This window comes from Miniopterus natalensis, chromosome 12 (assembly GCF_054644295.1).
Source record: "Miniopterus natalensis isolate mMinNat1 chromosome 12, mMinNat1.hap1, whole genome shotgun sequence".
In the NCBI taxonomy this organism is placed as follows: domain Eukaryota; kingdom Metazoa; phylum Chordata; class Mammalia; order Chiroptera; family Miniopteridae; genus Miniopterus; species Miniopterus natalensis.
In genome coordinates, this window is record NC_142092.1 from 74326053 (window position 1) to 74338726 (window position 12674).

Sequence of the window (12674 nt, forward strand, 5' to 3'; positions counted from 1 at the left end):
CCGCCCAGTTAGACTCGGCCTGGCCCGGACAGGGAGGGACGGAGGGGCCGAGAGCCCGCCGTGGCGCTGAGGCCCCTGCCCAGGTGGCTGGGACCTGGTACTCCACAGCCAAGGCGGCCAGTGACATCCCCCTGCTGAGCACGGAGAGCGCCCCCCTGAGGCTAGGAGCTGAGCCCCCCCAAGGACGACCTGGAGATCATTGTGCACAGATGGTGGGTGTCCTGGCTCCCCGGCGGGCAGGCAGGCAGGGCTCCTGATGGGACCTGTCTTTCCCAGCGGCCACATGGAGCCCCAGGAGCGGGGAGTGGGGCTGGGAGGTTCCCCCCCAGGAGCCCCTGCCTGGGCCTCTGGGCCCACAGGCTGAGCAGAGAGAGGGACCCCGGGGTCAGTGTGGGGAGAGGCCCGTGTGGAGGCCGCCGGTCAGCTGCAGCAGGGGTCGGGGTGGGCGCTCCTACGATGGCCCTGTCTGGTGGGAGGGACTCTGGCGCGGCCACTGAGCCTCAGTGTCACTGTGTGTGCTGTCACCGCCTCTCAGGGAGGTCGACAGGCGTGTTGACAAGAAGGTCTTTGCAGGGAGCAGGGAGACAGCTCATGCCCCAGGTCCCGCAGGTTAGGGGCTTGGTCACAGCCTGAGCTCCCTCTCCAGCCCCACCTTGATACCGGTCACAGGCCCGGCTCGTCACCTGTGCTTCTGACCCACTGGCTATAGTTTGGCGGTTCCGACAACACCTCCTTGGGCCCGATTTGTTAGAGTGGCTCACGGGATTTGGACATTTTACCAACCGGGCCCCTGGTTTATTATAATGAACGTAGCTGAGAAGCAGCCAGGAGGAAGAGATACGTAGGGCAAGGGGTCCCGGGGGGCTCGTGCCCTCCCCACGGCCACCACCTCCCCAAACCTCCCCGTGTTCACCCACCAGGAGCTCCCTGCACCTGTCCTTTTGGGTTTGGTGGAGGCTTCCTTACACCGTCACCACGGACTAAATCGCTGGCGGTTGGTCAGCGAACTCAACCTCAGAGGTGGAGGTGGGACGAAAGCTCTAGTCCTCTGACCGCAGGGTTTGCTCCCTTGACAACCAGCCCCATCCTCGGGGGCTTTCCCTGTCATTACTAACATAAGCCCAGGAGAGGGGCGTGTAAGACTGAGGTGCTTTTATCACTCAGGAAATTCCAAGAGCGTTAAGAGCTCTGAGCTAGAAACGGCAAGAAGGCCATGGATACAGGTGGGCAGAGGTAGCTTTACAGTTGTCAGTACACAAAACACAGCTTATTCTTTAAAAAAAATTTTTTTTAAAATAATTTTTATTGATTTTAGAGAGAGAGGAAGGGAGAGGGAGAGAGAGGGGGAACATCGATGTGCACGGCCAAGGATGGAACCCACAACCCTTCAGTGCGCCCGACGAAGCTCCAACCAGCTGAGCCACGCCGGCCAGCACTGAGTTTATTCTTGTATTACTACTTATGAGTTCTATTATTTTCCATACAAACAGCTACAAACCCACTTTCGCCCACATTACTGCAGGTCACACCATGGCCTTTCCCCCGTGTCGCTCCCTCCGCTCCTCTCCTCTCGGTTGCCCTCCTAGCTGGCCTGCGCCCGGCCCTGCTGGGACCAGCCTCTCAGCGGGTGGCTTTGCCCCCCTGATCCCGACCCCTCCCTGCACAGCTCGCTGGAGCAAGACCAGAAAAAATGAAGCTAATTGTTTCCAGCTGGTGTAACAGTCTCCCAGGACAAGGTGAGAAATATTTGTAAGGATACAATGTTACCCAGACCCAAGAAGGGGACTTTACAATGTCTGGCATCTTTGGAGCTACCAGGCAGGATACAATGTTACCCAGACCCAAGAAGGGGACTTTACAATGTCTGGCATCTTTGGAGTTACCAGGCAGGATACAATGTTACCCAGACCCAAGAAGGGGACTTTACAATGTCTGGCATCTTTGGAGTTACCAGGCAGGATACAATGTTACCCAGACCCAAGAAGGGGACTTTACAATGTCTGGCATCTTTGGAGTTACCAGGCAGGATACAATGTTACCCGGACCCAAGAAGGGGACTTTACAATGTCTGGCATCTTGGGAAGAATTTCGCAAACACAGCCCTGCAGATGAAGACCCCCCCTCGCCCCCACCGCCGGACCAGCCCCGGACTGACGCGGAGGTTGGACTCTCTGGGCGGTAACACGAGACCTTCGTCGCACCTCTGTTCCATTAAGTGGAGGCATGAAAAATGGGAAAGAGACCAACTCTAGATGTGAGACGCGGAAACTACATTGTCTGTCTCCTCGGAGCCGCTGCTCCAGGGGCCTTGTGAACAGGACGCTCCTTCTGGGACCGGCTGCTTTCGCTCAGCAGGGTCCTCCAGGTCCACCCACGTAGCCGGTGTCAGGAGGTCCTTCCTTCTTAAGCTGAACAATGTTCCCGTGTGGATGGACCACATTTGATTTTTCCATCCATCCATCGACGGACACCGAGCTGTGCCCACCTCTCGGCCATTGTAAATAACACCGCTGCGAACACAGGTGTGAACCGTCTCTTCCACACCTGCTGACAATTCTTTTGAGTGTCCGCCTGGGGTGGCACTGCTGGGTCACAGTCATTCTGTTTGCTTTTGGAGGCACTGCCCTGCTGTCTTCCATGGTGGCAGCAACTTGGCTGTGAGGGGCTCTGTTTGAGGCACGTTTGGGTGTTGGCATATTATATATATTATTATATTATTAATTATATTATTATATTATATTTTATGTTATGTTATATATTATATTATTAATTTGCTGTGATTAGGGTACTCCTGGAACACGGGGCATGGGCGTGATGGTGTGAGAAGGGGTCAAGTGATGATTTGTGGGGAGACCGGGCCCACCGGGGACAGGTGTGCCTCCTAGGTGGGCAGTACCCAGGGTGGTACATGCTTAGGGGACCCTGGCACTGGGCACACACTGTCATGACCACAGAACAGACTAGCACTCTGAAACCGGTGGCTGCCCGGTGTCCTTGGCTCAGGGCTTCAGGGAGCAGGCCTGGTGGGGAGACGTTGTGTCTCTACTGAGCCAAGGCCCATTGAGGCCTCCTGACCCCAAGAAAAGAAACTTCCTGCTTCTGCAATGACAGGCCTGACCCCACCCAGTTCTGAGGTGCTTGGGGTCCTGGCGGAGGGGCTGGGGCCTTGTGCTGGTTGGGCAAGGTCTCCTCCCAGGGCCCTGACCTGGGCAAAGCTGTGTCCCCTGGGCTCAGTGTTCCTCCCACGCCTTCTGAGGCCACAGCCTGAGGCCAGCGGTGGCTTGCTTCTTACGTTGTTAAGGTCTTCTATGGAGCTCCATTCCTGGAAACGCAGCTAGGTGTGCTCTGCCGTCAGGGTCACGGGGTCACCGTTGGCAGGTGCACAGCGGGACCTCTGAGAACACCTGCAGGAAATGCCCGAGGCTGGAGGCAGCCAGCGTTCCCCAAGCTCACCCGGAAACAGGACGTCTGCTTTTCCCGGTGGGCCTGCCGGTGCCCTGGGCACCCTGCTGGGCAGTCTCTGAGGGGACAGCCTCTGCCGCCTGGGCCCCTGTGGACGCCTGTCTAAGCCGCCTGCTGGTGCTGGCATCCTGGGGCTGCCATAGCAGAGGACCGGTGGGGGGGGGGGGTGTCTTTTAACAACAGGAATTCACTCTCTCCCAGTTCTGAAGCCAAAGTCCACAGTCAAGGTGTCCCAGGGCCGTGTGCCCCCTTCACACGGGGCCCAGGGCACATACGTCCCCACTGTGGGAGACACATTCTTCTGTGACTCGCTTGGTCCCCTCCAGACTAGCCAGGGCCACCTGGGCACCAGCTGCTCGAGCTGCCCCTTGAGTGGGGCGAGGGCTGCAGTGGATTAAAATGTAGGACTTACATCTGTAATATTTTAAACAAAAATAAAAATAATAAAAAAATAAAATAAAATGTAGGACTTGGGAGATCGAAGCCCTGGCAGGGTAGCTCAGTGGGTTAGAGCGACGTCCCAATATGCCAAAGTTGCGGGTTCAATCCCCAGTCAGGGCACATCAACCAGTGTTGCAGAAATAGGTGGAATGACAAATCGATGTTTCTGTCTTCAATCAATCAATCAATCAATCAATCAAAGACTTGGGAGATGGAAGAGCCTGAGGCTGGATAGTTCGACCGCACTTGCCCCGTGGAGCAGGCCCTGCCGGCCCCACTCCCCGCGCAGCCCAGAGGTCAGGCCACTTCCCACCCGGACCCACCTGGGTGCCCTGGTGATTCTGTGCCTGTCACTGTCACTGTTGGTGCCACATTATTAGTATCACGCTGACTCAGCAGCCACCACGTTCAGTGCGCTCACCACCCAGCCCACTGGGGAGCTCTCCCTGGACCTCACTTCACCTCTCCCTTGACGGAGGGATGAGGGGGGTGAGGGGAAGGTGACCCAGGCCCTGGCTGCAGGTGGAGCAGAAACTGGTGCCAGAGCAGGAGGGAAAAGCAGGAATGGGGGGCGACCAGCCCGGGCCGGGGAGGGTGGCACCTGAAGCTGCCGGGAGGGGGAGGAGGGGCCCGCAGTGAACAGACGTTCAGGGACCCTGGGCTGGCCTGGGGATCTCCGGCCACGGGGCCCACCCTCTGGGACACAGCTGTCCTCAGTGCTGGCTCTGACCTGTCACTGTCCACAGCCTGACCCAGGAAGTGTCCCTCAGACCGGTGGCCAGCCTGGCCCCCCCCTTCCCTTCTGGGTTCTACCAGGAATTTTCCAGACCCTGGGGACACAGGGGACCTTCCTGCTCTGACTCAGAGGGAAGAGGCCTCCTATTGTCCCCTCGAGGAAGCCGCCCCAGGGCTGAGATGAGCCCCAGGGATTCGGGGAACGTGGCAGGGGGGCCGAGGGTGCTGGCCGTGGCCGGCCCTCCTCCTATATGAGGCCCCGAGCCCCTGCCTCGGCCTCCCACTCGCGGCTCAGAAACCCTCACACTGCAGCCATGAGGTGCCTCCTGCTCGCTCTCAGCGTGGCCCTGGCGTGCGCCACCCGGGACGTCTATGTCCTGCAGGCCCAGGAGAACCTGGACGTCCAAAAGGTTTGGGGGGGGGGTGCTCTGCCGCGGGGCGGCTGGGGTGAGGGTGAGCTGCAGACTGGGTGGAGGCACCAGGGCATCAGATGACGGGGGGCTGGGATGCCCGGGGTCGGCGTGACTTTGCCGGGGCTGCAGTGACGAAGCACCGTGGACGCAGGGCAGCTTAGACAACAGACATTTATTCTCACATCCTGGAGGCCGGGCGGCCGAGATCCAGGCGTGAGCAGGGCTGGTTCCTGCCGAGGCCTCTGTCCAGGCCTTGCGGACGGCCGTCCTCTCCCTGTGTCCTCACACGGGCTTTTCTCTGCACCCGCCTGTATCCACATCTCCTCTTATAAGGTCATCAGTCAGGCGGGGTCCGGGCCCACCCTCATTTTAACATCACCACCTCTTCAGAGGCCCCATTTCCAAATAGTCATGGTCGGAGGTGCCGGGACTTCGACATATGCATTCTATTGAAGGGGGGGACACAGTTTAGGCCCTAACAAGGCCCCTCTGCCTCCCCCACTTTTCCCATCTCCAACTATATGTCTCCCCAAGATCCAAACCTCCCCCCTCACTCTTGGAGGTGGCTCTCCAGGTCCTTCTTTGGGCCCCGATGAGTTTAGATAGAACATTCCTCAGCCCAGCCGGGGCCCGGGAGGACCCCGAGGACCCAGCCCCCTTTCCCTAGGTCGGCTGGATGGAGTTGGGAATGGGTGGGCTCGGCCTGGCCTGGACAGGGAGGGATGGGGAGCCCGTCCTGGGGCTGGGGTCCCCTCCCCGCCCCCAGAGTGCAGCTCAAGGCCCCTCCCCAGGTGGCCGGGACCTGGTACTCCATGGCCATGGCGGCCAGTGACTTCGCTCTGCTGAGCACAGAGAGCGCCCCCCTGAGGCTGTACATCGAGGAGCTGAGGCCCACCCCCAAGGACGACCTGGAGATCATTGGGCACAGACGGTGGGTGTCCTGGCTGTGGCTCCTGGACAGGCGGGGGGGGGAGGTGAGGAGGCAGCCAGGGCTCCTCAGGGGCCTGTCTTTCCCATGGGCCACATGGAGCCCCAGGGATGGGGGGTCTGGGAGGTTCCCCATGCCCTTGGAGCTCCTGCCCAGGGCTCCGGGCCCACAGGCTGACCACACAGTGACCCCGGGGTCAGTGTGGGGAGAGGCCTGCGTGGAGGCCACGGGTCAGCTGCAGCTGGGGGTCGGGGCCTAGGAGGTCGGGGGGTCACCCTGTCAGCCCCTGGAGTGGGGGTGGGGGTGCCAGAGAGAGCGGGATGGGGTGGAGATGAGAACCCAGACCCCACAACTGCCAGCGAAAGCAGGTCAAGGGCCCTGACCAGCCCCTTTCCTTCGGCTAAGTGTGTGTCGTCACCACCTGGACCCCTGCAGCCATTAGAGGTTACGGTGCAGCCCGAGCCGGTGCCCAGCCGGGGCCATGCGCCCTCTCCCCTGGGGCCTGTCCCGCTCTCCCTGCCCCTCCCTGGGGCTTTGTGGGGCAGAAGCTGAGCAAGTGGCTCCCGGACACTGTCTTCCAGGGAGGACGGCAGGTGCATTGAGGAGAAGATCTTTGCAAAGAAAACTGAGGCCCCCGCCGAGTTCAAGACCAACAGTAGGTGCCGGCCGGGGCTGCTGTGCGTCAGGCGTGACCGGGCCTCAGGGGGGTCCTGCCCACCCCCGCTCGGGGTGCCCAGGGCCCCCTCGAGCTCAGCGTGGAAACCGCATTTTTTTCGTGTAGCTGTTCCTCACCAGAGGATATTTTTCCCACTGATTGTTAGAGAGAGTGGGAGGGAGAGCGAAACCTCGACGAGAGAGTCGCTGACTCGTTGCCTCCCGCACACGCTTCGACCAGGGCTGGGGATAGAACCTGTAACCCAGGCACGTGCCCTTGACGGGGAATCGAACCTGCGCCGGCTGACGCTCTAACCACTGTGCACTCGGCCAGCTGGGAAACCCCATTTCCTGGTCACTCGGGTCCCAGGACGGGGCGGGTCGGGGCCTCGTGGGGCGAGTGAGGACCGAGGCCGAGTCCTGCAGGGGGTGGCGTCTCAGGCGAGGGCACTCAGGCCCCGGGCCCGGGATGCTCCAGGGAGCGGCCGGCCGTGTCCGGGCCTAGGAGCTGCTGCTCGTCCTCGCCTGGTGGCCGTGCCGGGACGCTGACCAGCATGCCCCCTCCGGCCAGACAGGAGAACCCAGCCTGACCTCACCCACTGGCCCCTCTTCCAGGCCTGGGCGACAGCAAGGTCCGCGTGGTGGACACTGACTACAAGACCTTCGCGATCCTGTGCCTGGAGAACATGGAGGCAGCCCAGCAGCGCCTGGCCTGCCAGTACCTGGGTGCGCCCGGCCCTGGGCTCGCTCCACGTGCAGGCCCGGGGCCCAGGGGGGGCAGGGCCCGGGGCCCGGGGGGCAGGCACATGCTGGGGCCGTGGGTGGCTCCTGACGAGGGACAGAGGCGCCGGTCGGGGGCCGGGTGGGTGGTGAGCATCTGTAATCGGCTGGACAACCCCGAGTAGCCAGCGGTCACCACGGATCCCACAGCCTTTGCTGGTGGAGCTTCAGTTATTTCACCGAATGAGGCGTCGGCTAAGGAGCGTCTTTAAGCGCTAATGTTCTGAGAACAGGCGCAGGTGACGTTCTCACGGTCGCAGGAGCGGTGCCCTCGGGTGTCCCCAGGGCTCCCGCGCGGATCACGGGGGTGTGGCTGTGAAATCTGCCTGGTCCTTCAAGCAGCCCTCCCGGGACCGTGTGGACCCTGGGAGGCGGCGGGGGGACAGGGCCCCTGGAGGGAGGCGGGTTGAGCCCTGGAGACCAGCCTGGGAAGCTGGGCCTGGCCAAGCTCTGCCGACCTCAGGATGTCACCGTGTCCTTCCTGGGCTCGTCCCCAGGCAGGGTCCCCAGGCAGGGCCCCTGGGCTCCCCGACTCTAGTCAAAACCCTCCCCCACCCCGAGCCCAGGGACTGACTCCCTGCCCCCCACAGCCAGGACCCCAAAGATTAATGAGATGGCCATGGAGCAATTCAGCAGAGTCATGAAGCTGATCCCCATGCACATCCAGCTGATCTTCACCCCAACCCAGGCAGAAGGTGACCCCCGGCCCCACGCCCCCAGATCCCAGTCAGATGCCAGGCGCACTGGGAACCTCTCCCTCCCACGGGGACTCCCCATTCCCCCAGGGCCCCCAGGAGGCAGGCGGGAGGTGGGGGTGCAGAGCTCCTGAGGTGGGGTCCCCACAGACCCCTCTGGTGACCTGGCCCACCCGTGACCTCCCTGGCTCCCCTCCTCCCGCAGAGAGGTGCCGTGTCTGAGCTCCTGCGACCGCCTCTGGGGTAAGGCACTGCCCTGCCTCACGTCCTGGGCATGGGCGCGGGGGTCTCGGGGGCCCAGACTCCCTTCCACGGGAACGGCTGGAGCCTGTGGTCTCTCCTGGGGGCTCGAGAATCAGGGTGTCCTTCCTGTGTCTTGGCCACACTCACATGCTGACATCCAGCTGCCCCTTCGGGCTGGGTGGGGGCAAAGGGAGGGGGCTGGAAAGGACTGGGGTTGGGGGACAGTCACCTGACCTGAGGTGGGGTGAGGTGGGGCTCTGTCCCGCAGGAGGCGCCGTCTGCACCCCCGTGGGTCCATCCCACAGGGTCCCAGGAATCACAGGGGAGCCTCTCGTCCATTTCAGGAGCTTCTGCCCCTCTGCAGAGACGTCATCACCCCCTCCCCTCCCCTCCCGCATCAGAGGCCTCAGGAGGGACTGAGACCACGGAGGCTGCTGGACATGGCTCCTCCGGGACCCAGGCACCTCTGGGTGCCAGCCTGGCACCTGCTGCTCTGAGCCACCCCCTTCAGCAATAAAGAAACACAGCAGCATGCGTGTCTGCCGAGTCTTTCCTGGGGTCAGTGTGGGCGGGCGCTCAGGGGCAGGAGGGGCAGGCCGGGGACAGGGCCTTGGACACTAGGGGTCAGCACACAAACAGCTGTTGGGACCTGATTAGCCTCAGAGGCAGCTCTGGGGTTAAAGCTTCGACCCAGCCAACACCACAGCTTCACAAGAAATGAAAACCGATGGTCACGTAACCTAGATATTCGACGATTCACGTAAAAACTTACTTGAGACCCTGGCTGGTGTGCTCAGTGGTTAGAGCATCGGGACTGAAGGGGCCCGGGCTCGATTCCGGCCAAGGGCACGCACCTGGGTCGCAGGCTCGATCCCCGGCCCCGACGGGGGCCTGTGCGGGAGGCGACCAATCGATGCGTCTCTCTCACGCCCGTGTTCCTCTCTCTCCCTGTGAGGACTCTTCGGCTGTGTGTTGACTCATCCAGAGCCTCTGAGTTACCCTCCTGCTTTGCAGGGACTGTGCCGGTCCCCAGGGCTGGGCGAGCTCAGGGACCATGGCCTGTGAGCCTGCAGGTAGAGCCTGCCTCTGAGTGACACAGCGCGTGAGCCTGCCACCCCGTCCTCTCACCGGGACCCACAGCCGAGACGCCGGGCCCCTCCCTGGGCTGAGCAAGGCCCAGAGGCGAGGTGGGGTGTCACCTGAGATTCCAGGACCCACCCTGGACGCCCACAGGGACACTCCCTGGGGGAGGGGCTCTGGTGACCTCTATGTGTCCGGGCTGATAGTGGGAAACGTTCCTGGGGACTGGCCTCCTTGTGACCATGGGTGACAGTGGGCCCCAGAAAGGCGAGGCCAGATGGCGCCTCACCCTGGACGCAGGTGGGGGCTACGGTCCCCTGTAGGCCTGCCGCACGGGCGTGGCTACCGTCCCGGGGACCGCGAGCGAGAGGGGCGGCAGCCGTGGTAAAGGGCACCGGGAGCTGAGCACCAGCCGGGTCTGTGTTGTGAGCGTCGCCCCTCAGACGGTGAGGTGAGGAGGGGCACAGGGTCCCGGCGGCTCCGGCGGACGGATGGGCGCTCCCGGGGGAGCACAGGCTGGCGGTGCAGCTGAGCCTGTGGGACGGGCAGACACACCCGTGCCCTCCTCTTGCCTCCCACGGCTCCCAGGACAGACGCGCAATGTGGCCAAACCGCCCCGACGGCACTCGGCCCAGCTGCCGACGCCCCGCGCACCCTAAGCCGCAGCCGGCGGCGCCTTCCCACGGGCACGGTTCTGGAAGCTTCAGGGAGCCCCGGTGGGACGAGGGGCTGCGGGCGGACAGGCATGAGGAGGGGGCCCCGGCCGCCCAGCCTCCCCTCCCTCTGGGCCCCTGCGGCTGGGGCCCTGGCGAGGGGGCACCTCCTGCTGCTGGCCCTCAGCCTGGGCCCGGCCGGCGCCCAGAGGACTCTCGCAGAGGTGCCCATACAGCCCGGCTTTGACGCCCAGAAGGTAACCGTGCTGGTCAGGCCCCAGACTTGGCCCTGGGGCAAGGAAGTGGGTGCCAGTGTCCCCTCGAGGCCTCGCTCAGGGGCCAGGCGGTACACGAAGGGAGAGGCGGGCGATGGCTCGGGCATTTCAGGCCCAGGCACAACCCCCCGATGCTCCTCGGGCAGCTGTCCCCCCAGGCCGAGGGGTCTTCCTGCCACTGGCCCAGGGCAAGGAGGGACCTGGAGTCCCTGCTCCCCTGTGTGACCCCCCCCTGCCCATCACCCGTCCCTGTGGGGCGCGGACGGTGCTGGGCAGGGTGGGGGCAGTAAGGGCCATTTCAGGACTCGGCCCATCCAGGGTGACCTGTCCCCTGGACTTGGCCAGAGCCTATGACCAAGTACAGGAGGGGCTGGAGGAAGGAGAGGGGGAGAGGGCAGCGAGGGGGGGAGGGAGGACTGTCCACAGGGAGGAGGCTGGCCCTCCCCCAACCTGGGCCCCGGGCATTCACCAATCGCCCCCTTACCACCCGGCAGTGCTGAGCACTGGGGAGGGGCCTGAGAGCCAAGACTGGAGGCTCCAGGACCCTCGCCCACCCCCGGCCTGCACCTGCAGGTGGAGGGACGCTGGCTCACCATCCGGATGGCCTCCAGCCAGGCAGACCTCGTCTCCCCCACCGACCCATTGAGGCTGGCTCTCCACTCCATCGAGACCCAGGACCGGGACCTGGAGCTCATCCTGTTCTGGACGTAAGCGTGGCCCCTGCAGGTCCTAGGGGTGCTCATGCTCGGGGGCCCCCAAGGGACAGGGACCAGTGGTCAGAACCAGAGGACAGGGCACTGAGCCGGGGCTCGACTCGGCCCTGAGACAGCTAAGGTTTCACTTTGGCTCAAAGCTCTGTGAGGACGGGTGGGCAGGAGAGACACACACCAGCCGGCCCTCAGGGCTCGGCCCCCTTCCCGCCCATCGCCAGGGTCCTGGGTGGGCTGTGTCATTGGGAAGGTCTGGTGACATGTGACGAGCTGTGCTGACCCGGCGACACTGACAGTCCGCGCCTGTGACATCAAAGACCGTGTGGCCGTGTCCTTGCTGGAGCTCAGCCACAAACACCGGCCTGTCGGCACTCAGCCCACCCCACCCCACCGAGAGGCTGAGGACCCCGGGGTGGGGGACACAGGGCGGGGCCTGAAGTCCTGGTCTGTGCCTGGAGCCCAGGGCATCGGGGACGCCAGTCCTGGGTCCCCACCCTGAGACCTGAAGCTCCGATCAGGGACAGGCCGGATCCAGCGCCTCCCAGGGGCCCGGCTCCATGCCAGCCAGGAGCCCCGTCCTCACTGCAGCCCTTCAGCCCCTCCTGCCCCGCGGGCCTGCCCTCCCGTCCCAGCTGGGGAGCCAAGGGCCTCAGGTGGACACTGGGGACCTCCGCGGGGCAGATTCTGAGCGGGCACCACACCGGGGGACGGGGCGCAGGGACAGAAGAGGGCAGCAGCGGGTAGGCCCGTCTCTTCCCAGGGGCGAGAGCGTCTGCAAAGGCCTCAACGTCACCCTCCACCCGACGGGGCTCCAGGGCCAGTACCTCGGCTCCTGTGAGTAGCCCAGCCTCTGGCCCGGGCCGGGCTGCGGGGGGGGCACGCTCCACGCCCTAAGCTGGCCAAGGGGGAGGTGCCGGGCTGGGGTCCCCGTCACCCGCCTGGGCCTGTCCCACAGTTGAAGGAGGTGGCAGCATGCTCGTCCGGTTTGTCAGCGCCGACCTCAGCAGCATCATCCTTTACGTCGGCTTCCAGGACGGCGGGGACAGCGGCCGGGAGGCCACCGGTGGCGGGGTCACCAGCCTCTGGGCTCTGCTAGGTAGGTGGTGTCTCTCCCCAGTGCGGGGCACCCCCCGAATCCGCCCAAGACACGTGTTTAGTGCCTGCTGCTCTGAGGGTTCGGCACCTGCCTGGACCTCCCAGCGCTGCACCCTCAGGGCCCCAGCCCGACCCCGAGCCCATCCGTCCGCCCTCCTCCTGCCATCCCATCCCTGCTGCACGCTGGGCGTGTCCGGGGAGCTCTGTGGACAGATCAGGAAAAGCCCCCCGTCCTCCACTGGGAGATACCCCGGCTGGCGAGCACAGCTGGGGGGGCGCGTTGTCAGAGAGGATCGAGGTGAGGGAGGGGCCCGGGCCCGCCGGAGGCCAAGCCCAGGGAGCCCAGGGCGGGGGCCACATAACAGGGCCCGCACAGGCTGGGAAGGGTTACGGGGTGGGGGCCGGGCGGCAGGTCACACGACAAGGGCCCCGTGTGCGCAGTGAGGGCCCTCCGGTTGTCCTACCCGAGCGCATAGGGCCTGGCTTCCAGGACCGCTGAGTCCGCTGCTA

At 63.9% G+C, this 12674-nt stretch overlaps 2 protein-coding genes across 2 annotated transcripts in view; both read left to right on the plus strand.

The window, feature by feature from the left end:
* The first annotated feature begins 4952 nt into the window (after nucleotides 1-4952).
* Nucleotides 4953-10090, plus strand: PAEP (progestagen associated endometrial protein). The gene is made up of 6 exons (XM_087822589.1): nucleotides 4953-5048; nucleotides 5843-5982; nucleotides 6561-6634; nucleotides 7249-7359; nucleotides 8004-8108; nucleotides 10020-10090. Exons 1-6 carry the CDS (start codon nucleotides 4953-4955, stop codon nucleotides 10088-10090), a joined length of 597 nt encoding a protein of 198 aa, XP_087678715.1.
* An 86-nt stretch (nucleotides 10091-10176) lies between these two features.
* LOC148091908 (lipocalin 1-like) overlaps nucleotides 10177-12674 on the plus strand; it is a 7878-nt gene continuing 5380 nt past the window's right edge. The window contains exons 1-4 of the mRNA XM_087822590.1: nucleotides 10177-10341; nucleotides 10933-11066; nucleotides 11830-11903; nucleotides 12025-12165. Coding sequence (XP_087678716.1) covers nucleotides 10177-10341; nucleotides 10933-11066; nucleotides 11830-11903; nucleotides 12025-12165 — 514 coding nt within the window. The remainder of the gene's footprint in view (nucleotides 10342-10932; nucleotides 11067-11829; nucleotides 11904-12024; nucleotides 12166-12674) is intronic.